Below are 23,632 nucleotides of genomic sequence, written 5' to 3'. Positions count from 1 at the left end.
CCGGGCTCCGACCGTGATGACAGATCGTGATTTGCGGAAAACCAGAGAAGAGACTGTTTCCAGAGACTCACGATACAGTAGGCATTCCACAGCATGAATGCTATATGCTGAAGTATGCAGGCACTCCAACTTATGGTTGCTCAATTGGATTGATGTAGAAAGGGTCATTGCGATTCAATATCATCTTTTGGATGCTACAGAATATGAAATATTTCACACAATTTCACGATTTCACCTGAAGCTGCGTACGAGGAAGCTAGTAGCTTGACTTGACAAGAATACAACGTGCTAGAGATATACGGTCCACCGTGCAATAAGCTCTTTAGGGAGAGTGCATATTCTTTAGAGGAGATTTCTGGTGCTGTAATCGGCTGTGACCAGACAAGCTACTATGATATAGCTGACGTGATATGCCAAATGTTGTAGTAAATGCGAATACATCGGGTCGATTCTTGGCTACCAAAGGATGTGACAAAATATGCTGTCATCAACTGGACGGAAGAGGGCTCCGTATGGAAGAGGACTCGATACTTTCTTCTGAGAGTCGTAATAGGGTGTAAGTTGATATGTTAAGAAGCTCTTATAGGAATGGGAGCCCTCAGCCGCCTCTTTCTCAGCAGGCAATAGCCTGGATGTTACTGTACATATTACTGCCGAGTCGAGCCTTCTCTTAGCAGTGTCCAGAGTATCACTAAGCCCAGATCGGAAGTATATTATATAATCAACTTTGCTTGAGAGGACTATCCGCTTCAACCTTGGCTTTAGCTTCGAGTGTATAGAATATACTTGGCATTGTCAGAGGGAGCACACATTAGGTCTAAAGGTACAGTATACTATAATCTGGGCTTTGGCCCACACATCCAGTGCTTTCAAAGCCAACATTACTTATTTACATGCCAGGGCGGAAGTGATCTGGTGGCTACTTGGGTCTTACGGGAAAACGTGCTAAATGGAAGAAGACACGCTGAGAGCCAATCAACTTGGAACAGTCAGCAAGGGCCGATTGGGTAAACGTCACAAGTAGATCTTGCCATGTTATGAAGGGCACGCTGTAACGTTATGAAGAGTATGGACCGATCAGAGCCAGGATCGGAAGGATTAGATATATAAGGACACTTATTCAAGCATCATGTATTAGTTCTTCGCGATCAATCTCGCATTTTTACTTGGTTTCTACCTTTAGTACTTTACACTTCACGGTTCATCTTTAAGACAACCCAATCTACAAGTAAGGGAGCTCACTTAGTATCACTACTTCTGACTCACTTGGCGCGCACTTCTGGCACGTCCTGCACGATAATCAATAGGATTCGAGTCCGTGTAAGGCTTAGCATAGGAACGGTACGGTTACGAGGTACTCTTGTCATCCGCAGTGGAACTAGGCAAGTACAGTATAATCCCAGACAACTCTACTCGCAGTAACCAGTTAACGACGTGTAACGCGGCCAACCAGGGACTACCTATCCACTGTGAGTAATTCATTGTTGATAAAGGGTCGACTCTGCGGCTCGAGCTACACAATGCGTTTTGCAGAGAATCAGGTTGTGTTTGAAACTCTAGTCAAGATCAGGACTTTGATTCAGTGTAATGCCTTTTCTAAACCCAGTGAAAATAGGCTGATATTGACCGTAATGAAATCGATAAAATTAGTACAGAGACAAAATTCGATCACCGTTGATGAAGAGGTTTAACAGATTTTTGGTCAACAAAAGGAATGTGAAATTGTCATCCAACTTCAACGCACTTGGTGTTCCAAGGGTAGGAGTAAACAGGCATAGTGCTAAGTCACGTATGTTCAGACTTGCGCGACACAATGATACCAAAGGGAAGTCACTTTAAATTAATCCCTTTCCTCATTATAATGCAATCATACTAAGAACAGCTATTGTCGACTCCAGATACAAGACCTAGCACAAGAAAGTGAAAAGAGATGCCGCCACTGTGAACCACCTTTACTTGATAAAAACGCGAGGCCGATGATCTTTGTTGTCAACAGTTTGTCATGAGCACCGTCCAAGCTGTGATCAAAAGGATGAAGTATTGGAGATTAGCCGGATTGTACCGTGATATACCGGTGTTCCTCGTCGTGCTACTAGGTAAAGCTGGTGTGTTCGTCGAGTTCGTCGCCTTAACTACTCCCTGTATTTCGTTGGCACCTTCAACAAAGACCAACGCGAAGCCGCTCTGTGTACAAGTCAGCTTTACTATAACGCTATCAATGAGAGTTAGGATCTTGGAACACAACCATTAGATGCCATTGCATGTGGCAATGCATAAGCCAAACTCCGGGATTATCGGTGACGAATCTGATCGCAAGCCATCCGGATGCAGGAATATCTGCCGTATCACGATACACTGGGTTATGAAGGTTGAGCACACCCTGGGGTACGTCGAGCACCGATGCATAAGAGAAATCTCCAGTGCCAGAGCCCAAGATCCAAAACTTGTGGCCATGCAAATGTATCGGATGGCCCATCTGTTCACATGATACTCAGTGTCATGAGCACATAATGTAACATCGGACATAGTCTCACCATGTCCATGGAATCGTGGGCTATCTTCAAGATGATATCGATTGTCGAATTGATGGGCAACTGTATCGTAGTGTTGGCTAGCCATCCATCGGAGGTGTTGCCGTAGAGAATCGGCACTGTTGGTTCCGTATATGGATTCCCGTCCATCACCCATGTGACAATACCCGTCTCATTGATGGTAAAATGTTTGGTCACATCCGCCGCTCCTATAGGTGGTGCAATGCTTATAAAGGGTTCAAGTGAAGTCGCATCGAGCGCCGTTGCGTTGGCCATTGCTGAACCGTTAAGAAACATCCATGTAGACATCGGATCTTCCTTAATCGGCGGTGCCATGGTCATAGCCGTAGTCGTCATATTTTGTCCCTAAATACTCCACCATGTTAGATCAGATGGTTTATGGCAGCCTGACGGGATGTCAAAGCTCACGCTGTACGACACGATGGCTTGGCCTTCGATGACTTGTTGCATATCACCGGTCGGATACGAAGCAAATCGGAGATAGTAGTCTCCCGGCTTTTGATCAAGCCTAATCATTACTGAATAGCGTTGACCGAGTGATATGTGGAGGACCTGAGCCATCCTTTCGTCAGCAGTGTCACGTGGAATATGGCATCGACAGCATAAGTCACCTGAACTTCCTGGGGTGTAACATAAAGTCCATCTGCAGCAAAGACCCAAAGAGAATGCGCATCCAACGATACACTGAGATCACTGATGGACCCTGAATTGACAAGATTGAGAGCCAGCCAACTTTGGGTGGTATTGGTAGGGATTGTCAACAGTGGGCTAGTTGTGTTAGTGCAAATGTCTAATGGGAGGCTGCTGGCATTGAATCCAGGACGGAAATTCATCACTGGAGTACAGCCGCGAGGAGTAAGAGGCACATCTGACATGAAAGACATTGCACTTGAGGGAGGCATTGAGACCATCGTGGTCTCCGAGGTCATTGGGGACGACGTAGAGGTCGGCATTGACATGTCTCGTGCCATCATACTTCCCATATCCATGGAGCTGGAGGTCGGCATGTCGGTCGAGCTCGTCGTACTCATGGAGCTGTTTCCATCAGAGCCTAGCCCCAACCCAGTTCCAGCTTGAAGCATGTATTCTGGAAGACAAGTCACTCTCCCTTGGCCGTTCGCAATGAGGCTGTCAACACAGAACGGGAATGCGCCAGTCTCAATGTACCGACGGTATATAGTGTCGGACGTCTCATGGGTCCAGTCATTCAGGAGGATGTTCGTTGCGCTATTTTCAGCTTGTAGAATATTTGCCAAATCTGCGCTATTATCCCCGGCCAATTTCTCAAACGGCCGAGAACGATTGGTGGCCGGGTGGATAAGGAGCGGTCCGCGGATAGCGTCATCGTAGTATGCCCGAAAGTGTGAATGGTACCAGTAGAAGCCGTATTGGTCTCCCACGGAAAATCGGTATGTGAAATTGCCGCCCGGAGGAATTGGATACTGGAACATGTCAACGTCCCCCATTCAACGTCCCCCATTCGGAGGGGAATGTGAAGACCAACCTGCGTGACCCCGGGGGACCGTCCATCTCGGGTGTCCCGTGTTGGAGAAGACCTGGTAAAAGAGGGATGTCAGCAATATTGCCTCGCTACTCCCCACATCCGTGGCAAACTCACCATGCCAATGGATGGTATTTTCCACCGGCAAGTTGTTCGTCACAAACACTTCAAGCTCATCGCCCTCCTCAACCTCGATGAGAGGACCAGGCTGCTGCCCGTTGATGAGATAAACCGGCCGAGAAACTCCATCTAGGGACCACAGGCATTAGATAGAATCGACTCTGTCGAATCTAGGTACGAAGCAAGGGATTACCAGGAGCGTTTCTCCCACTATGAATAGTGAAATTGTACTGGCGAAGAACCGCATTGCATAATTGAGGCCCTCCCACCAGGAGGAGGGTCGTCAATCGAACAACGGTTGGGATCGATAGCATGGCGCAAGCTGAGGATAGAAAGATATTTGATGTTTGTACTTTGTATCTGGACGAATATCAAAATATAATACACGGGGGCATGCTTTCAGGTAGTCGACCCGCCACAGCGCCAAGAAAAACCATGCCTCATTTAGCGCGTTCTGCGGGAGTGCCGTTATTCGTCAATAATGGTTTATTTTGGTGGGGCGTCTACGCACAATTCGCGCATCCGCTTCCTTAGCCTGTCCCTGACCCCGAATAACTATCTATAGAATTGTCCACTTACATCTGAATCTCCATTGTCCCCTTGTGTCGCGCATGCGGCTGTTCTTACGTGGCACTGAGCGATTTGTGCCATTTAGAGAGCAAAATTTCCTGCGGATAAAACACCCTCAAAAAAGAGTCGTCTCGTCGACTCACAGCTCTTGTCTCTTTGAACGCCCATTTGCTTGAAACGAACGATGTGAGAGAAAGGAACAAAATCGCCGATCGCCTCCACCAAAGTCTCAGCGCACTGCCCTGAAACGAGGAATGGGCGCAGGGGATTCTACTTTGCGCGTACCGTGCACGAGCTGGCCGTGAAATTATGCTGCGTTCACTCGCTCGTTCTGGTTTTGTATGATGGTTTAATTGCAAAGGACAAATCCTTGAACTTGAAATGACAATAACACGGGCAACTTAATACAGAAAAGAACATAATGTTAAAATAGCTAGATAAAACAACCAATAAGATAAAAGAATCCAACGAATGCATTCATCCGTCCCTGAAGTAACATGTCGATTGAACGACATTGTAGTTACATAACATTGAAATGTCCACTTTGTATGTTGAATCAAACGGCGGCCACAAATACTGTACCACCCCGTGACTGAGGGGATTTACTGTGCAGTTACTGCAGCGTCGTTGGAGAGCTCTTGATCTTCACAGAACTCACTTGCATGCTGCGTGAAAGACAGGAGTCGCTGACGCCGGTAGTAGATGTTGGTCAAGTCGATCCGGGCGCTTGCCTCCGCATCATTCTGGCCGGAGATGAGAATGAGCATGAAGAATGTCTCGATAATGCTGGGAGGTACATTTGAAATTAACTGTCCGGTGAGACTCCACTTCATTGCGCTTGAGGCGACCAGGCAGCCAATCGTGAGGAGGAAGCCGGCGATAACCATGAAGAGATGGGAGCTGACAGCATCCATCCGTCGGGACACGCGTTGGCTTAGAGACGGGCGCTTGGCTCTGCTAGCTGAAGGGATGGCCATAGACAGTCCAGTGAAGAGGCCCACGTCTCCCTTCTCCACGAACTGAGTCTGACTGCTGATGTACTGGTGCACCTTGCCTTGGATGTTGCGGAGGACAAAACTGTCGAACAGACCAACCAGCCCTGCATATGTGCCGATGAGCAGCCACCAGTTATTATTAAAATGAAAGACAGGTCCGACGGCTACCCAGGTGATGATCACCAGCACCAGGAAGACGATGCCGACCAGAGTACCGATGATGTCGGCATAATAAAAGATTGCCACCTGCAAGAAGTTCTCCTTCGGAGGCGAGATAACCTCCGTCTGGTTGGTCAGGTCATCCTGGCTAAGGCGACGAAGCTTTTTCTCAAGAGTGGCATCGAGTCTGAAGATAGCGTCTCAGGCAGGTATTGGTATAATCCGCATAGCATTCCCGCAAGCAGGCCAAGAACGCAAAGACCAGCACCATTAGCGCCGACGTCGCGTCATTCATGTATAATTGCCACCGGCTCGACCAGCTACAGTGTGAACCGAAGCCTAACCAGATGAAGATACAGACCCAGTAGAGACAGGCGCTAATAATGTGCCCGAAAGTCTTGGCGGAGGAGATGATGCACCGCGCAAAGAGACTCTGAGTGCGAAGTCCATGGTCCAGCGGTTCGAGCGGCGTACAGCAATATTCAAAATCGGCTTCCATCGTTTGCACAGATACGTTTAATCTAGAAGGTGGGGTCAACGCAAGCTAATCCAATTGAAACTGCAGAAATTGCCCTTGAGCCCCACATCAGATCTAAAAGTAGTAGAATTGGATCCATAACTGGACTAGTAGCGAGGGCCGAGATAGTTTCTCTGTGAAAAAGATGGAAGCCGATTTCGAATTTAGCTGTATCGCTGCACTTCTCAGCTACACGGCAAATGCCACAGTTTAGCCCTAGCGATGGTCTATCCAAAGACGCCTCTACGGAGTCAGAGACTCGGCAAGGCACCGAAACACCCGCCTCCTCTCTCGATTTTGACATGGCAAATATTGACCCTCGATTGATGGAGCCCAGCCCTATCACTGTGGTGGAGCCTTCAACGTGCCCGCTAAGCATTGAAATTGCCGCCTCGTCTGATGGACATCCGGCGACGAGCACCGATTCAAACATGCCGGAGATCTCTACACGGCGAGTGACCAGGGGAGCAGCAAAGGCGGCAAATCTAGAACCTGGTCCTCAGCTGGGATCTTCACCAAAGCATGCGATGCCCCCGTCCCGAAAACGCGGGTGCTCTGAAGAGCAGCCTATAAGGAAGCGAAGAGGAAAAAGACGACCAGATGAATCGAAAGCATCCAACATTCAACTTACTCCCCGTCGGTCAATGCGATTACGAGCTCGGTGATTTGTGGAATTGGGTTCTTGTCATTTTTTTCTTATATTCGGTTGCAATCCTGAATGTCTCAATTGACTGTATGGTCGTCTTTCAATATCTCCCTAGCTAAGCAATGAAATACCACTTGAATACCGTTTGTCTACTTAAAAATCTATACGGCAACTAGGAATCCAATGGCGGTCAAGAGTAAACATTAGGGAATGATAGAGAGGCGATTGGGCCAAGTAAGGTCCGTATGAAACGAATTGGCCGTAGTGACAATGGCTCTAGGCTCCTCTTTGAAGCTCTCTGTTTCCTTTTCCTAGCTGAGGGAGCAGAAATAAGACCGCCGTGATCAAAGAACAACTTCCATCCTTCTTGGAATGAGCACAAACATAAGAGCTTATCAAGCCTCTTTCCTCATTCAATTGTCAAACCCGCCATGTCGCCAAGACGTACTGGTGTTACATGGGTGTGTTTTCCCGATCAATGACTTTGACATTGTGAGTACTGAGAGTACGGGGAGAGCTGCTTGGAGGTACAAAGAAAGTAGGCTCTGTGGCCTTCCTATATGCGAGGCTCTCTACATCGGGTCGATGATTGGCTTCCAGGGAGATGACTAAACGTAGTGTCAACCTCATTTTGCTGCGACTCGCAGGACTTGAAACATGCTGCAGGGAATTACTTGCCGGCATATTTTGTATTTTCGATGGCTACCTTGGATGCTCTCTCGCCGGGATCATCTGAAAGACAAGTTACGGGCGCAACACGTAATATGGCTGGTTTTGCCGCAAATCTTTGACGATAATCATGGTCCTTTCGTGTTCCACTATTGACATCCCTTCTTTGGGTATTTGGAGCATCTACACTCACTCGGCCCGTCAACGGACCTATGCGTAATAAAAAGTTTCTCATGCTCGCTGTCCACACACATACCTTCTGGGCTGGTAACTACTCACAATGGCTGCCGCACAACTCACCCGGTCCGCTGTCATATTCGAAAACGGATTCCTCCACAAGCCATACATGGATAGACTTGGCCATTCCGCAGTTCCCTTTGGAATTTTCATTTCAACTTGACGGTACTGTAGTAAGTAGTAGGTGAAGGTTGAAATCTATTCCTTGTCCAGCTGCTCGAAAATTGACATATTTTTGATCATGCAATTCTGTTCCGAAGTACACCCAAGCTCAGATCGTATCTCCCTAACGTCCGAGTACTCTCGCAAGCCTGTGATTATTCTGGCCGCAGTCTCGCATGATGTGGACTGGCCATCAAACAGCTGCTTTTCCGAGACGCGATCATGTGTGACAGGCCTGGGTGCTGGTGCTTGGCTTGCTTTCCGTGCAATATCCTCCGTGGGAAGTTCTGGGTGCGGACTTGGCAAATTAAAAGCGCGCCTAAAACTCTCTTTCTCATGTCGCTCTTGGTTCGGCAACGGAACTGAGGGCTTTGCGGATGAAAGATGGCAATCCAATGGAGGACCAGGTGGAATTGTCGTCCGTTGTACGCTTGTTGATTTTGCAGAGATGGTTCGCGAGGATCGGGGTGGTATTGCACATGTTGTTTGTCTTCTTGACTCCAAGTACTCCTCGATCTCTTCCCCCGTGACACCGTGGAGCATCAGCAGTGATCGGAGCAGCATATTCTCAGCGGCGACCTTTCTTCCCGCTTCTTGGACTTCTTTTGTTGCCGTTACTCCAAGCGTTTCGTACGATCGTAACTTTTGCTCGAGATGCTGAACGTATTCTTTTCGCCTCGCGCGAGAGCGCCGTTGGTTTTCCCGAATTCGAGCAGAAGAAGTGGCATCACCCTTATTCATATTTCGGGACCCTCCGGATTTTATATTTTGCGAGTAATTATGCACTGGTACACCGAACAATAGAATCTGCCTGGTTACTTGCGGAATTCGGAAGTTTCATCAACTCGATACACGATTCAGTTTGGTAGGAAGCTGGGCGCCTGAGACACGATGATGCAGTAGCGTCGTTACTAATCAATGCGCCCAAGCTTGGCTGAGCTGGTTTATATCATCCAATCATGATCCACGAATGACATACTCAGATTTTTCTTATCCAAAAATATGTGGTCTGTTCCTTTGCTCATGGTGTTCTCCTTTTTGTACTATCACAGCTTCTCTGTCTATTTATTAATGCCATTGTACCTTGCACATGTATTTGCCCCAACCTTGAGACTGGCAATCAGGTCTGGACTATATCAAAGGCGCCTCCAATGCTCGAATCTGTTCTGCACTATCCCTCAACAAATACCGCCAAGCGCACTCGAAACCACAGCTATGCTTCGCGATTCGGGAAAACCTACCTACCGGTCTTTGGCCTTATTGTCCCATGAAGACGACCCTGAGATTCGCAAAAAGTATCGACCGTTCGTTCTCAGCGACGATACAGCTGAGGACTGGATCAACGAACTAGAATTAACTACTACGATTGAAATGGCCGAGGAGAATCTCCGAAAAACGAACGACAGGTTAAAGGTTCTGGTACTCTATGGCAGCCTTCGAAGAAGATCATATTCCCGGCTTGTGGCCTATGAAGCCTCTCGAATCCTTTTCCGGCTTGGTTGCGATGTGCGCGTTTTCGACCCTGAAGGCCTCCCCGTAAAGAACGATAGCGACCATGGCCATCCGAAAGTACAGGAGCTTCGAGAACTCAGTCGGTGGAGTGATGGGCATATCTGGGTTTCACCTGAGCAACATGGCAATCTGGTTAGTTTCACCAACAGGTTAGCGGTTAACATATATACTCACCTTTTGTCAATTTCTGCCGACGCTAGACGGCGGTATTCAAGAACCAAATTGATTGGATTCCCCTAAGCACCGGGAGCGTTCGTCCGACTCAAGGCCGGACACTTGCTATTGCCCAAGTTTGCGGTGGATCACAATCCTTTAATGCGGTCAACTCATTGCGGATTCTCGGTCGATGGATGCGCATGTTCACAATTCCGAACCAATCATCAATTCCCAAGGCATACACTCATTTTCCCGACGAAGGTCAGCCTGGGGATCAAAGACTTGTCTCTAGCGGCAATCGAGATCGGCTAGTAGACTGCATGGAGGAATTTGTAAAATACACTATTCTGATGCGGCCTCATATAGGGCTATTTGCCGACCGTTTCAGTGAAAGGGAAGAGAAAAGACTGAAAGAAGAAAAGGCGCACCTTCGTGCAGCCAGTATTGAGACATGTACATAGAGACTATCATAATCAGACGTCGAGAAATCGCTGAATTCCCCCGGGGTAAGTTGCGTGCCAAGCACACTTAATGAGACATAATTTATGAGGGTCATCCAAAATGACCGAGAGGGGTGAAATTGCACAAAAAGGCCTGTACACGCATTCTTCCGGTTGAGAGGAAGTTATGAGTATGGCAGGACTACCGGTATTTGCGTTGGTCCTATAAGGCATCGAACCTGTGTCACTCTTATGACATGATTGGTTGTTACAGATACGGAATGGCTTCTGGATTGTCCGGAAGGAGTGGCTCATGACTACGCAGTTAGTATATACGGAGTACCTTCCACCCAATCTCGTTGGTGACTAATAATTGGGCCAACCAACGCCCGCCAGTGACACCGACAGACTTCTACGTTAGAAGTATCCAGCATGGCTTCACTTCACTGATCCCCAGGCAGAACATACCGCGCCTTACGTCTATAAATAGGAAAAGAACCCATTCGCGAAAAGAGCGAGAACCGTAAGGAAAGACCGAGATAGTAGAGTTGGCTGCCTCACCAAGTATGTGGCTCTGATAATTAAAATTATAGGAAGGAGAAAGTATGATGCACGCGCACCAGGAAGACGAGTTTCTATTTATACGGAGGACGCCTGATGTCCCTTTCGGATCAGGTGGTTTACGGCCCCCTTCCAGTGTGCCGAATTAGAGCCCGCTATTGACCCATCCAATATGTAGAGGATAGTGCCGGATTGAGGGAGTGGTGTAGAGACTAGTATCTAGGATATCCAAGGACAATTGATTAATATTTGGTTTCGACTGACGACCGTACAAAGACGCGAGGACCGAGTACATGCCCATCTCGAACTCTCGTCTACTGTGCAAAGCGAATCCAAGGCCATATCCGGTTCGAGTCGCTAGTTAAGTACATATGAAACCTCGCATAATAACATCGGTTGCAGGCCCACTCCTGCTTGTTACCTACTTAATGCGTTTCAGGAATGGCCATGGGGGCAACCCTGGTTCCTCCGATTGCTCTGCATTCTGTCCTGAGGCTTTGGAGAGACAGCAGTTCTGTCAGAAACTGGGTTTGATACGGAAGATATCATTTCAGGACTGCCGGGTTCCATCTTGGAAGAGCGCATCGGCAAATAATGGCCATCGACAAGAGCGTGACGTTGGGACGTCGGCGGGCGCGATTTTGCGGCTACTGGCGTGACTTTCAATTGACCTTGCGATGAAGAGTTTGTTGGTTGTCTTTGCGATCTCAAGTACCCTTCGATTTCTGTCTCCGTGAGCCCACGGAGGATCAACAGTGACCGCAAGAGAGAATTCTCCCTCGTCATTTTACTCCTCCCTTCTTGGAAGACCTGCGTTTTGTGGGTATTGTGTCTTTCCAATGACAGCAACTGTGTGCTCCAGGCGCTGAATGTACGACACGCGCCGAGGCCGAGGGCGTCGCTCGTTTTCGCAGAGCGGGCCATATGATGTGCAAGCCTCGCTGACTTTCCGAGAATTTCCTGCTCCCATTGCCTCAAATATTTCTTTGAGAGAGCTGAAAAGGCGACTAGGGTAGAAAGGGGGATGGTTATGGGGGATGAAAAGCGTCTAGAGCAGATGCCGTCAAGATAAGTAGGGACTGCCCCTCAATCGTCATCCGCACCTTGTTGAGCCCAATCACCATCCCTCAGTTAGTCATCGCCGTCTCACCACTGTCACGTGGCTTCTAGGATGTCACACGTGTCTCCTGCACAATCTCGCATATTCCGGAGCGCGGCTTCGTGATGGCAGCAGGAGCCGATTGTGATAGGGAATGCCGCTGGTGTCAAAACGCTGATAGACTAACAATATTTACAGTACGCCATTCCGAGATCTTGGCTAGAAATTGTATCCCCCGCCCTTTGGCATTGGCAGTTCATACAGGACCCGCTAAGCAATGTGTTGGATAAAATCGCCCTGTGTCCACCACAAAATTAACACGCGGACAAACTGATTGGACAGAGTAGCCATTATAACAGCACCGAATGAGAGTCACCCTACCCAACCTTTCAACTTCAAGAAGAATCCAAAGTCCGCACAGGCCTATGACTGCGAGCTATAGTCATCAGAGACGTTTTTCCTAAATCTACAGAAGCCTCAGGTCCCCGGACTTACCGCTCCCTCACTTTGGGAGGTCGTTAAAGGCAATACTGTAGATGGCGAACAGCTGACACCGGTCATAAATCCACTCACAGGCACCCCCTCCCCCCCCCCCGGGACCTCCTTGCTTGACCTTAGTGTCCGCAGGACGTCTTGCCACCAAGCACTACCAGATAGGAGGCCACTACGGTAGTTGTATTTTTGACAGTGACCCATTTCATTTCACCAGGCAATAAACACAATGGGCCGATGGAATTCCTCCTCTCTAGAAACGGGGACTAAACCACTAACTCCACCTCTGCAGCGATTGTGCCTCCCGAGCAACATTATTTGTAGGCCCTCATACCTGTCTAAAGCCGAGTTAGGCCCACAAAAACCGTTATAGGAGGTATGCGACGCGAAGAACGATCTCTCATGACGTGTTACAGGTCAAGAAAAAGACTCATGCATCAAACTGTACCGTTCTAACAAAGGTATCAAGACTGAAGAGAGAGGGAAGAAGGAGAGGAAGGCAAGCCAGAACGAGAGAGATTGAGTACACAGCAAATGACAAAACCTTCTTAACTTCCCAAGGCAACCAAACAGACACCTGAGGCAGACAACCTGTGAATGGCAACGCCTGGGTTATTCCCGTATCCTCCACGTCCTTCGTCTTCGCCACAACGTCGCGTTCGTTACAGGGTCCATAATAGTCTGCTACGTACCATTCAGACTATGGTTCAAAGTTACTATTGTGTTCTCGACGGAGTGTGCACAAGTCAATACCGGAGCCGTAGACAAAGAATTACCTTTGTAAGTCGCGCGAGGCCAGATAACCATCTCATGATTGAAAGGGCTTTTCAGCGTTCGAACAGAGTTTTCTGTAGAAAAATTTCTATGACAGTTTACCAGATAAATATCAATCGGACGTCTAGGACTTGTGATAGTCACATATTTTGGGACCATGAGGTGACCGCGATATTAAGGCCGACAAGTTTATAAGCTCAATATTCTGTATTTACCCTATATCCATTTGCCAGGAAGAGCAAAGTTTGCCGGGCCGATGTTTATTCGCGCACACAAATCTGGGAGATAGGCCCTATGTTTCCCTATGCGGCTGTCCCAACGAGGCTCAACCAGAGGGTTGAAGTTCGGCGATGATGAGATTCTCGACGCGCCAACGAATTTCGTTGCGAATCGGACGCACGGCATCAAGACCTTGCCCAGCAGGGTCGTCAAGCTTCCAATCGAGGTAGCGCTTGCCAGGGAAAAGGGGATAAGCGTCACCACAGGCCATTGTGATCACGACATTGCTAACTTTCAGGGCATCGGCCGTGACGATTTCCGATTTTCGGAATATTAGGTCGATACCCTCTTCTAGCATAGCTTCCACAACGACAGGGTCGATTGAGTCGGCAGGTGGTGGTTCGGCGGATCGGACTTCGATGAGGCCACCCGCAAGATGATTGAGATATCCAGCAGCCATTTGAAAGCGGCCATCATTATAGGTGCACACGAAGAGGACGCTCCGATTATTCGCCATAGCTCTTTTTCGTTGATCGTCCGGATGGTCACATCAAGAAGCTTATTAAAGCGTGAACGAAGGCGTCTATAAGCCACGTTTATTCGGAAGGTAAATAGAGGTAAGTTTGCAGCTACCATCGGGTCATAGCAGCAAAAGGCTTATAAGTACAAGAGTGAGTGAATTTCCAGGGGGTTCTCTACTTATGTCGTGGAGGTAGGAGAACAGACCGACGACCGACCCTAGTCAGACAGATTGATAATGTTTAATGGGACTGGGGCCAAAATTTTACCACCTTGCAACTCTAGCGCCACTCTAAAGCGGATGGATCTTACTATAGAACAGTTCCAGGCGCAGCCAGAGCACACTCCCGCATACGGGAACGTCAATGGTGAAGGAGCTGGGCCGGAGCTGACGAGATACCCCGTGTCAGATGATATCTGTTGCCCTTTTGAGAGAACCAATCATTATGCAGCTGTGACACATTAGAACTTACCTAGGACCTTCGTAGCCCAGCCGGCAGGACTGGTGGCGGCCTAGCCACTGTGTTAAAGCCAGTTCTTATTAAGCAAATGGATGGCCTTTGCAGCCAGTACAATCCAGACAATGTGGCGTCACAACAGCGTTATCTCAAGTATGTCCGAATTGGCCCCTAGTTAAGAAAAGATCTTTCTAAGTGGTCTGGACTCCGGCCTCCTGGGGTTAGGGAAGTCATATTTGCCTAAAGCCTCCGCCTGTCAATTTGACCTATGGGTGGCTTTCCTTTCAGGTCCAAACCTGCGCAAGCTCTTATTTATGTAACGAGGTCACAGAAATGCTTGAAAACTCATCGTCCATTGCCCACATGGCCTGACCCACGGATATACCACGCACCTTGGCAGATGATAACAGCAATCCACAGTGGACTCGAACTCGAGACTTTCGCGAGAGTCATTCAGCTCTTAACAAGAGTATGAAGAACTTCTTCAGCATAAGCCCCGGCATATCGTTACCATTATCACCGCCTGATGCTGTATACTCTTATCGTGCAGCGAGTAATACTGTTACTACGACAACGCCCTCTGCTGCGAACCATTTATTGGCTACATGCTCCACATTTACATCCGTCCTGGTCTCGGAAAATTACAAGTGCACATGGCAAGGCGACATCCACTCACCAACTGGACCTCTTGCGGATCTTTCGTACTTAAAAATGAGGTGTTTACAAGGAGAGCGTTCGCGGTATTCCAAGTCTGAGGTCAAGTTGCTGCCTGAGCAGTACAATTCGACCGAGCCATCAGATTTGGTGCGGCTTATATCGAGCATGCTTATGGAACTGGTTCAGATCAACGACAGGACGTCACTGCCCCAGGGTCAGCAAACTAGGTTTCACTCTCGTTCGCCGCCACAAATTTCTGTGCACGACTACCTTCAGCGGTTGACTACGCATGCTAAACTCCCGCCGGCCATTCTTCTCACCATAGTCTACTATCTTGACCGGCTTTGCGCATTATATCCTGCTTTCACGGTTTCCAACCTGTCGATCCACCGATTTCTGATAGTTAGTGCAACAGTAGCCAGCAAAGGCTTAAGCGATCAATTTTGGACCAACAAGACATATGCTCGAATCGGCGGAATCAGTACGACAGAACTAGCAATGCTAGAGCTTGAATTCCTGTTCAAGGTGAATTGGCAAATTGTTCCGGACCCACAGGTGCTGGTTGACTACTACCAACATCTTGTCGATCGGTATGAGGGCTTCAAAATTGTCGACCAGAGTTTCTAACTCTAGCACCCTGGTCGTCTTGAGATATTCCACAAATGATAGGCAATCTCGAAAACAGATCACCTGTAGTCGCTAATGTGTCTATTCGTGTGTGTAGATGCCTGATTTGATGCCTAGCATCGCAGGCATCCAGCTTGTATTTACGGAGTAGACCTCGCGTTCCCCTGCGTCCTCTTCTTTCCTCATGCTTAGTTGCTTCGTCCAATGCCACTACGTTGGTTGACCATCTGTCTCTTCGTACCTGGGCGTAACAGATAACATCCCTTGCTTGGTGTAACATTCTTGCGCGAAGCTGCTTGTTGTTACCGCCAAGTTTCGGCGCATGGGATTAGGGGTATCTTGGAACCTGACCTGATATCTAGGTACACACACAAAAATCAACTTTGCCAAGGAGCATAAACACCGTTCACTTAACTGTGTACACGGTGATACCAACACTAACTAACATAGTATTGATTATTAAGTATATTGCCTAGTTATCCCTGTCTCTATGCCTCCGATATTCATACCTCTTTCCACATAGCCTTCTGCAGTAGAGAAACAATTGTGCAAAAAACTCGCAAGATTTTAACGAATACCCGGGTTTTAGTCCTTCCAACCAACTCGCCCAGCTATGAACTTGACAACATAGACAAGGCCGAGTAGTACCGGAACCTCAATCAACGGACCCACGGTGGAGGCAAGCGCTTGATTGCTGTTAGCACCGAACGTCGCAACAGCGACAGCAATAGCAAGCTCGAAATTGTTGCTAGCAGCGGTGAAACTTTGAGTGGCAGCCAACTTGTAACCAAACCCGAGCTTGTAAGTCACGAGAAGAGTGACGAAGAAGACAATAATAAAATAAACGATAAGCGGAGCGGCAACTCGGATTACTGATACAATCTGATGTACCACCTGGCGACCCTGAGATGCGAACAACACAAGGATTGTGAAGAGAAGCCCAAGGAGTGACCACGGCCCGGCCCATTTCAGGAAAACTTGGTCGTACCAACGTGGGCCAGCGATCTTCCGAAGGGTCATGCGGGTAATGATTGCGGCACCCAGAGGGATACCAAGGAAAACTGCCACACTTTGGGCAGCCGTAGAATAAGACAGTGTAACTTGGCTGGCCGAGTGACCAATAACCTTGATGAAGAAAATCGCTAAGGGAGCGAAGAGCACCATCTGCAGCATTGAATTAACTGCAACAAGGATAGCACAGTATTCACTGTCACCGCCAGCGAGACCGGTCCAGATAAGAACCTATTGGCAAGGATATATGATATATTAGTTCAATTCGGGCACAATATGGAGCAAAGTGGTTTACCATAGCGATACACCTAGCTAATCCAACGAGAATCAAGCCCTCCCGAAGTTCTGGTTCGTCCGGTAGGAAAGCCCATGCCAGTCCCAGCTGTAATAAACAATATCAGCAAGCGTCACGATAAGTCGAAGCTTTCTGCGTCTTACCATCAAGAAGGGAGCAATAATCCAGTTAACAAAGATACTAAACGCAATCTGAATCCATATCTCTCGCTCTCGGAAGACGTGGTGTAAAGCTTCGTATCGCACTTTGCAAAGGATAGGATACATCATAACCAGGAGACCGATCGCTTGTAACGGTTAGACGAGGGCTATATTTTTAGGAGTTCGTAAATACATACCGATCGGAATAGAAACCCCAACGAATTTCCCCTTCTGAAGGGCGGGTCCCGTATTTTCCACAAAATTCCCCAGTATGATTCCAATAGCCATGGCAAGGAAGATCCAAACGGCCAGAAAACGATCTAACCAGCCAAGGCTTTTGAAAGCTGATTGCTTCGCCGTCGCCTCCTTAGGTTCATCCGTCCTTTGCTTTTCGACATCCAGGGTCGTGGGACTGGCTGACTGATCATGTAGTGTCGTAATTGGCGGATTAGTCTCCGCGGGTAGACCTGTCTGAGAGATTGTTGTAGCCATCTCTGGAATCAACAGATTTATTGTGTGAGATATTGAAGGAAAATTTAAGTGAGGGACTCTTAGGAATTGGGATAACCAGCAGTGGTCTTTTAAATATACAAGAGGAACTAGAGCTTTGCCTTCCAAACGGGACTTATAAGCTAGTCCTAATCTAGTTAGGAGTGGCACATCCTGACGACTAATCACGGCAGACAAATCACAGTCTGTTGCTCTTGACCAATCGTAGGCAGGCCATGACATACTGGCAATTCTCTAGGCTTATGATTTGTAACTGACGAAATCGTTTTCCACCTGAAATTTCAACCAATCACAGTTCGGAAGTGACACGCAGATTGATATCAAGAATGATCTGTCCGTCATAACTGCCTTCAACCACAGCGTCCTATCGACCTCGTGAAGGAGTAAGGTCGGGAGCTACCGGTTTAGAATTATTTAGTTTCAGAAACCAATATTATCATACCATGTGACTAGACAGTAGTTACACTCCGGTGATAGGCTCTGTTGTAGATGCGACTTTTGCACTACGGCTAACGGAAATCCTCTCGTCAAAGGCTACTGATTTATGGGACAACACTATTACACGTCACCCTATATGACAGAATGTTCTAGATCGACGGGTTATTAATCAGGCTGCTTTGCAAGCTAACGTATGGTTTATAAAACTCAAGAAATACCTCCCATGTCTTTTCTTTATTGGCACAAGAATTAAGACATCGACACGTCACTTTTTGTCTCATTTTCCAGAGATATATCTTTGAAGGCATTTTATATCCCGCTGTCGTCCCTCACATTCAAACAAACTACTCCACAACGACCGCTCAACCAATCACCCGAAAGACATCTCATCGTTAATATGCCCAGCGTCTTGTTTGTCTGCGTCCACAACGCCGGCCGCTCTCAAATGGCGGCCGGCTACCTTAGTCATCTCGCAGGTGACAGTATCGAAGTGCGCTCTGCCGGATCAGCCCCTGTCGACTCTATCAATTCGGTCGTCGTCGAAGCCATGCTCGAAGAGGGTATCGACCTCACCAGTCAAAAACCCAAGATTCTGACCCCCGATGCGGTCCAGGCTAGTGATATTGTTATCACAATGGGCTGTGGGGACGCCTGCCCCTTCTTTGCTGGCAAGCGCTATCTCGACTGGCAACTTAACGACCCTGCCGGGCAAGGCCTTGATGCTGTACGTCCTATTCGCGACGAGATCCGTCGTCGCGTCGAGGCTCTTATCGCCGAGCTCCAACCCTCTGTCTGAACCTTGACGACGACAGTCGCGCGCTCCAAAAATCGCAGATTTGCTATATTCACTTGGCTTTTTTTCACGCTTGATTGCCGATGGTCTCATTTCTGGCACTTTGGATTTTTGTTCATTAGATCGATCCAACTGCCTATTTGCAAGCGGCTATCTCAAATAAAAAGAATCTCGAAAGTGTGCTTGTAACTCTTAGGACTAACTAAAATATTCAACACGATTGTATAGATATATTTGGCTGATCAGTGGTATATCATAACACAAAGACGATAGACAATGCCATGAATCCTCGAAAAAGTCCATATTACTTTGTGAGTTCAGTTGTGCATCCAAGTCGTGTGGCGGGCTTATTGCCACGATGGTAGCATTCGCGAAATGCAATTCCTTTGGCCTAAGTCACGGTCACCCACTCAATGATAGGGCAGTAATGAGTTACGTGGATTTATTAGTCAGCGATGTCACATGGTTTCAGTTAACTACCTGTTTGCCCCCGACTTATGACCAACGCTATGACATCCCAGCTCATCCGACTCTCGCAGACGAATAAACCAAACTAGCTTCTTTGCATTATTAATACCTATTATACGCCCGTTTGATTCCTCCAGGGCTTGCGGATTTCTGGTTTAAGTCGATTCGTGCCGACTGCCCTTCCATCATCTGGCAACTTCCCGCTGGTTTGTCCCGCTGTGACGGCAGGTATCATGCCACGGGTTAAAACCAAAACTAAGGTTAGTAAATAGACTACATTAGGTAGAGTGAACTACCGTAATCACCTTTCAGATGCAGAGTGCTCGTTATAACACAGTATATCTCTTCCAGAGCGAAGATCTCGCACGCATTCGCAATAACCAGCGACGGTCAAGAGCACGGCGGCAAGAATACGTTCGTGATCTGGAGAAACGAGTCAAAGAAACGAGCAAATGCTCTCCTCGCAGAATTTGCCTGATCAATCAACGCTCCAGCATTTGCGGGCCGAGAACGACTCCATGAAACGTTTACTTGGCTCCTTGGGCCTCAGCCATTTGACACTGTGGCGCCAACTTAGTGACCATAGCCTTAATCGCCTAAGCACTCCTTCACTCTCTGTAGGTTCACCAGCCTTGGCCTAGAATTTCAATACTAATCAAGTAAAGGCTGCCTGGCCGTCTTTGAGCGAATCTCTCGTCGTTCCAACGGAGGCATCACTACCTAGGTCCTTCATGAATCTGGGCTCGCCGAATGAGCTGCATTCTTCCTTGACTACTATGGAATTGGGAATCCCTGCATTGAATGCATCGCAGCCTCTGATCGAGGTTGGTTTTAACCCTTCAGATACTGCTTCAGAAGGATCCAACCACGTAGCCAGTGGCTCTCAACGGGGAGGTCAAGTTGAAGAAGTACTAGGTCATACAGATGAAGATACGACGCTTTGTTCGCTGGCATATCGATGGGTGATTCAATGCAATACCAGAAACGTGGACCTACAGGTTATCTCAGGTTGGATGCAGCATGGATTCCAGCTTGGGAGAGACCCCATGGAGGGATGCAGAATCAATAATCAAATCCTTCTGGCTGTTTTAACAGAGTTATCCTAAAGTTGCATTTTCTGATCAAGATCGTACTTTTCCGTGACAGATAGTTTTTTTTTCTCAACTAAGGAAGAATTTGCTACAGACAATGATGGTTTTAGTCCCAAGCCTTGCGTAACTTCCATGATCCTTGGAGATAATTGAACGACGTATGTAACATGCGGAATAGGCCTTCTAGGGTCTGATTGCATAAACCTGAAACGAACCTTGTCATGACAAATATCAGTTTCATACGGGTAAAGCCGAACAGCACGTAACTCACCGGCCCATTCATTGAAGTCACGCTCTAGCAGGCTTCCCGTGGTCAGGCCCACTGGCTTCGATACCTCGCAACATGTCGTAGTCTTGAACTGACAGCGTGATTCTTGGGATTCCTTCTTCTGATCCTGAATCATGTCTTTATAGACATTCAGGTCCTTCTGAGTGTCGACGATCATTGTATCTATCGTAGTCAACATGTCAAGAACAAACTCAAGATGAATAAACATGGTACATACCTTCAAATCCAGCTTTACGCAGGTATTCCTCATACTCTTGAACCTGGCTAGCACCGGCAATGCATCCAACATACAAAGACAGGTCTTTTGCTATTTCCCCAGGGAGCTTTTTCCGAACGAGAATATCACTTATAGCGACACGACCACCGGGTACTAACAAGCGAAACATCTCGTGGAAGGCTTGCTGTTTGTCAGCACTAGGGACCAGGTTCACCACGCAGTTGCTGATGATGCAGTTAACTGTGGAACTTGGTAGAGGGATAGAAGTGATGGAGGCTTCAATGAATGATGCATTGGAAGCGCCTGCTTTCTCTGCATTCTTCTGTGCCAAGTCAAGCATACTCTATTCAAGAAGCTTCAGATTAGATACCAGATTATGTTACTATGGGAGATCTGCAGATCGAAGTGCCTCACCTTCGTCATGTCCACACCAATCGCCTTTCCTTTCGGGCCGACCTTTCGGGCTGCTAAAAGGACATCAATGCCTCCGCCACTGCCCAAGTCGACAACTGTCTCTCCCTGCAAAAGTAGTTGGTATTAATTCTATCCAAAACAACCAGTAGAGTACCAGTAGAGTGTCTCATTGTCCTGTTTAAACTCACCTCACGTAGGTTGGCGAGGGCTAGTGGATTCCCACAGCTCACTCCCAGATTTGCAGCTTCCGGAATGGAGCTTAGCTCCGACGCCTCGTATCCAAATGATTCAGCAACGCTCCTCTCGGCTGCAGTATGTTCTCTAGAGTAAGATCTCCCAGCTAGCTCGCCATAGCGAGCCTGGACAAGGTCGTAAATCTCATTCGGTTCCATTCTAACAGGTAGTGTTGATCCGATTATATGGAAAAAAAATTTAAAGGAAGGCAGCCACACGGCCTTTAGGTGTGCAGACAGAGGGTATAAATAATTGAGAAGTGGTCTCTGCAAAGTTCCGTACCCCTCACACCGAATGATTCGGAATGTCACCGTAAATGACACCCAAAAGCTCAAAATGGTATCAAAAACTTCTATTCGTCAACATTTGTTTCTAGCATGTCACTGTAAAAACGGCTTTGGGTTAGTGTCGTGCACGGTCCACTATCCTGATCGATGACTAAGGCCAAGCAGACAGATCAAATAGGATCAGAACGGAACCAAAAGGGGTCGCGAGACTTCCGCCACAGTAATCTCGCCCGCGGCAAACAAAGTTAAATTTTTGGTCCTTTCTTCGTCTTCAACTTGTATGCACTGAGAGTGTGCGGATTCTATATGACTTAACGACGACTGGGCACGTTCCTGAGAACTAACCGGTTTTATGGAAGGCGGTCGAGGACAGGCCAAAGCTTGACTTTCAAGACCTATTAACGTTTTCATCTTATCCCAGCCCTTTCTATTTTTCCTTTGCCCCCGACATACATGACATAGGCTCAGAGACAACAATGGATTGGGATGCTTTGTGTTTCAATGTTGCCACTTTGATTGCGGGCGTGTTTGTCCTTGACTATGGCGCAGACAAGTTCATCCACCACACTGTTATTGTCGGGCGGCGCCTGGGCATCTCGCAAACTATCATTGCCCTCTTGACAGCAGGCGCGGAATGGGAAGAGGTCTGCAATTCAGTGCAATCCGATCCGATGTATATCCTGGCTAATCCCCTCATTAGCTCGCTGTGGTGGTTGCCGCCATCCTGCAGCATCGCAGCCCCCTGGCCCTCGGGAACGTCATGGGCTCGACTATCTCCAACATTCTCGGCGCCTTTTCTTTAGGGCTACTCTTTTACCCCCCACGGTCTGGAGTTTGACCGTAGCGCAAAGATATACTCAGCCCTGCTGTTCCTGGTTACGACGCTCTTCGTGGTACTGGCGTTTTTCAATTAATTGAACCAGATCGTCGGTGGGGTCTTGATTGCCATCTTCGCTCTCTACATCGTCTCTATCATCTACGCTATCTACAAGGGTGTAGCCTCGCCCCCAGAGCTATCGGACAGTGATAGCGATGGGGAATCCAGTGATAGCGATGACGGCGAATTCGTCAATCATGCCCCGGTCTCCGAGACCTCTCCTCTCATCGAGAATGAGCATGCGCCGTCATCAACAGACAAAGGGAGCAGAAGAAGTAGAAGCCTTGCCTACCACATATTCCATTTCATTCTCGGATTCATCTCGCTTTCTCTGTCAGGATACATCCTCTCCCATAGCGCCGTCACTATCGCCGACTCCCTGCATCTCTCGGGAACAGTCTTCGGTCTGACCGTTATCTCCTTTGCCACTACTCTCCCAGAGAAACTGGTTGCAATCCTCAGTAGTTCCCGCGGCCACGGCGGCATTATGGCTGCGACGACGGCAGGAAGCAACATTTTCCTGCTGACGCTCTGTGTTGGTGTCGTTGCAGTGGCTGGGTACCAGGTACAAGAGGCGGATAATTTTGTGCTTTTTGAGCTGGTGGCAGTGTGGGTGTCCTCCCTTTTATTTTGTGCTGTCATCTTTTTCGGACTAGGGAGGAGTGCAGGTGTTGTGCTCTTGGTTGCCTACCTCGTGTTCCTGGGCCTGGAGTTTACCGTTTACCGGCGGTGATTAGCATAATCTGTCTTCGTATTCTTCAGCGTCTTTTTCAACCGATGTATGAATGTGAGACCTGCATAGCTTCTTCTAGATGTAAATGATATCAACCAACCAACTAACCAACCACTATAGTAGAATGTCTTTCCTCTCATTAGTAGAATATTGGGAGGGTTTGAAGCGTGTAAAGAGTTTTCAAATTGCAATT

General features: G+C 47.9%; 13 protein-coding genes across 13 annotated transcripts; 6 read left to right on the top strand and 7 right to left on the bottom strand.

Annotated features, from left to right (window-relative positions):
* Window positions 1-1,989: 1,989 nt before the first annotated feature.
* N7468_004666 (Cupredoxin) lies at window positions 1,990-4,487 on the bottom strand (the record flags this gene model as incomplete). Its single annotated transcript, XM_058473963.1, has 10 exons — window positions 1,990-2,184; window positions 2,285-2,476; window positions 2,535-2,897; window positions 2,961-3,060; window positions 3,105-3,320; window positions 3,397-3,587; window positions 3,656-3,994; window positions 4,053-4,108; window positions 4,171-4,302; window positions 4,367-4,487. 10 exons carry the CDS (start codon window positions 4,485-4,487, stop codon window positions 1,990-1,992), a joined length of 1,905 nt encoding a protein of 634 aa, XP_058332966.1.
* An 858-nt stretch (window positions 4,488-5,345) lies between these two features.
* On the bottom strand, window positions 5,346-6,396 carry N7468_004665 (uncharacterized protein; the record flags this gene model as incomplete). Its single annotated transcript, XM_058473962.1, has 2 exons — window positions 5,346-6,084; window positions 6,152-6,396. 2 exons carry the CDS (start codon window positions 6,394-6,396, stop codon window positions 5,346-5,348), a joined length of 984 nt encoding a protein of 327 aa, XP_058332965.1.
* Window positions 6,397-6,614: 218 nt separating this feature from the next.
* Window positions 6,615-7,079, top strand: N7468_004664 (uncharacterized protein; the record flags this gene model as incomplete). Its single annotated transcript, XM_058473961.1, has 1 exon — window positions 6,615-7,079. The coding sequence occupies one exon, from the start codon at window positions 6,615-6,617 to the stop codon at window positions 7,077-7,079; it is 465 nt and encodes a 154-aa protein (XP_058332964.1).
* Window positions 7,080-7,730: 651 nt separating this feature from the next.
* N7468_004663 (uncharacterized protein) lies at window positions 7,731-8,093 on the bottom strand (the record flags this gene model as incomplete). The annotated part of the gene is made up of 2 exons (XM_058473960.1): window positions 7,731-7,939; window positions 8,030-8,093. 2 exons carry the CDS (start codon window positions 8,091-8,093, stop codon window positions 7,731-7,733), a joined length of 273 nt encoding a protein of 90 aa, XP_058332963.1.
* Window positions 8,094-8,164: 71 nt separating this feature from the next.
* N7468_004662 (bZIP transcription factor) lies at window positions 8,165-8,869 on the bottom strand (the record flags this gene model as incomplete). Its single annotated transcript, XM_058473959.1, has 1 exon — window positions 8,165-8,869. The coding sequence occupies one exon, from the start codon at window positions 8,867-8,869 to the stop codon at window positions 8,165-8,167; it is 705 nt and encodes a 234-aa protein (XP_058332962.1).
* Window positions 8,870-9,343: 474 nt separating this feature from the next.
* N7468_004661 (NADPH-dependent FMN reductase ArsH) lies at window positions 9,344-10,257 on the top strand (the record flags this gene model as incomplete). Its single annotated transcript, XM_058473958.1, has 2 exons — window positions 9,344-9,772; window positions 9,841-10,257. 2 exons carry the CDS (start codon window positions 9,344-9,346, stop codon window positions 10,255-10,257), a joined length of 846 nt encoding a protein of 281 aa, XP_058332961.1.
* Window positions 10,258-13,487: 3,230 nt separating this feature from the next.
* N7468_004660 (LMWPc-domain-containing protein) lies at window positions 13,488-13,898 on the bottom strand (the record flags this gene model as incomplete). The annotated part of the gene is made up of 1 exon (XM_058473957.1): window positions 13,488-13,898. One exon carries the CDS (start codon window positions 13,896-13,898, stop codon window positions 13,488-13,490), a length of 411 nt encoding a protein of 136 aa, XP_058332960.1.
* Window positions 13,899-14,138: 240 nt separating this feature from the next.
* On the top strand, window positions 14,139-14,366 carry N7468_004659 (uncharacterized protein; the record flags this gene model as incomplete). Its single annotated transcript, XM_058473956.1, has 1 exon — window positions 14,139-14,366. One exon carries the CDS (start codon window positions 14,139-14,141, stop codon window positions 14,364-14,366), a length of 228 nt encoding a protein of 75 aa, XP_058332959.1.
* Window positions 14,367-14,829: 463 nt separating this feature from the next.
* On the top strand, window positions 14,830-15,642 carry N7468_004658 (uncharacterized protein; the record flags this gene model as incomplete). The annotated part of the gene is made up of 1 exon (XM_058473955.1): window positions 14,830-15,642. The coding sequence occupies one exon, from the start codon at window positions 14,830-14,832 to the stop codon at window positions 15,640-15,642; it is 813 nt and encodes a 270-aa protein (XP_058332958.1).
* Window positions 15,643-16,227: 585 nt separating this feature from the next.
* Window positions 16,228-17,580, bottom strand: N7468_004657 (arsenic resistance protein; the record flags this gene model as incomplete). The annotated part of the gene is made up of 4 exons (XM_058473954.1): window positions 16,228-16,884; window positions 16,949-17,035; window positions 17,092-17,234; window positions 17,286-17,580. The coding sequence occupies 4 exons, from the start codon at window positions 17,578-17,580 to the stop codon at window positions 16,228-16,230; spliced, it is 1,182 nt and encodes a 393-aa protein (XP_058332957.1).
* An 853-nt stretch (window positions 17,581-18,433) lies between these two features.
* On the top strand, window positions 18,434-18,832 carry N7468_004656 (arsenate reductase ArsC; the record flags this gene model as incomplete). Its single annotated transcript, XM_058473953.1, has 1 exon — window positions 18,434-18,832. The coding sequence occupies one exon, from the start codon at window positions 18,434-18,436 to the stop codon at window positions 18,830-18,832; it is 399 nt and encodes a 132-aa protein (XP_058332956.1).
* Window positions 18,833-20,571: 1,739 nt separating this feature from the next.
* Window positions 20,572-21,700, bottom strand: N7468_004655 (uncharacterized protein; the record flags this gene model as incomplete). Its single annotated transcript, XM_058473952.1, has 5 exons — window positions 20,572-20,603; window positions 20,660-20,839; window positions 20,895-21,237; window positions 21,309-21,413; window positions 21,497-21,700. The coding sequence occupies 5 exons, from the start codon at window positions 21,698-21,700 to the stop codon at window positions 20,572-20,574; spliced, it is 864 nt and encodes a 287-aa protein (XP_058332955.1).
* Window positions 21,701-22,305: 605 nt separating this feature from the next.
* Window positions 22,306-23,439, top strand: N7468_004654 (sodium:calcium antiporter; the record flags this gene model as incomplete). The annotated part of the gene is made up of 3 exons (XM_058473951.1): window positions 22,306-22,473; window positions 22,530-22,661; window positions 22,753-23,439. The coding sequence occupies 3 exons, from the start codon at window positions 22,306-22,308 to the stop codon at window positions 23,437-23,439; spliced, it is 987 nt and encodes a 328-aa protein (XP_058332954.1).
* Window positions 23,440-23,632: the final 193 nt, after the last annotated feature.

This window comes from Penicillium chermesinum, assembly GCF_028974085.1.
Source record: "Penicillium chermesinum strain IBT 19713 chromosome Unknown utg000003l:1.0-5111272.0:1.0-5115320.0, whole genome shotgun sequence".
NCBI classification, from domain to species: Eukaryota; Fungi; Ascomycota; class Eurotiomycetes; order Eurotiales; family Aspergillaceae; genus Penicillium; species Penicillium chermesinum.
This window is presented reverse-complemented; position numbering and strand designations above follow the sequence as displayed.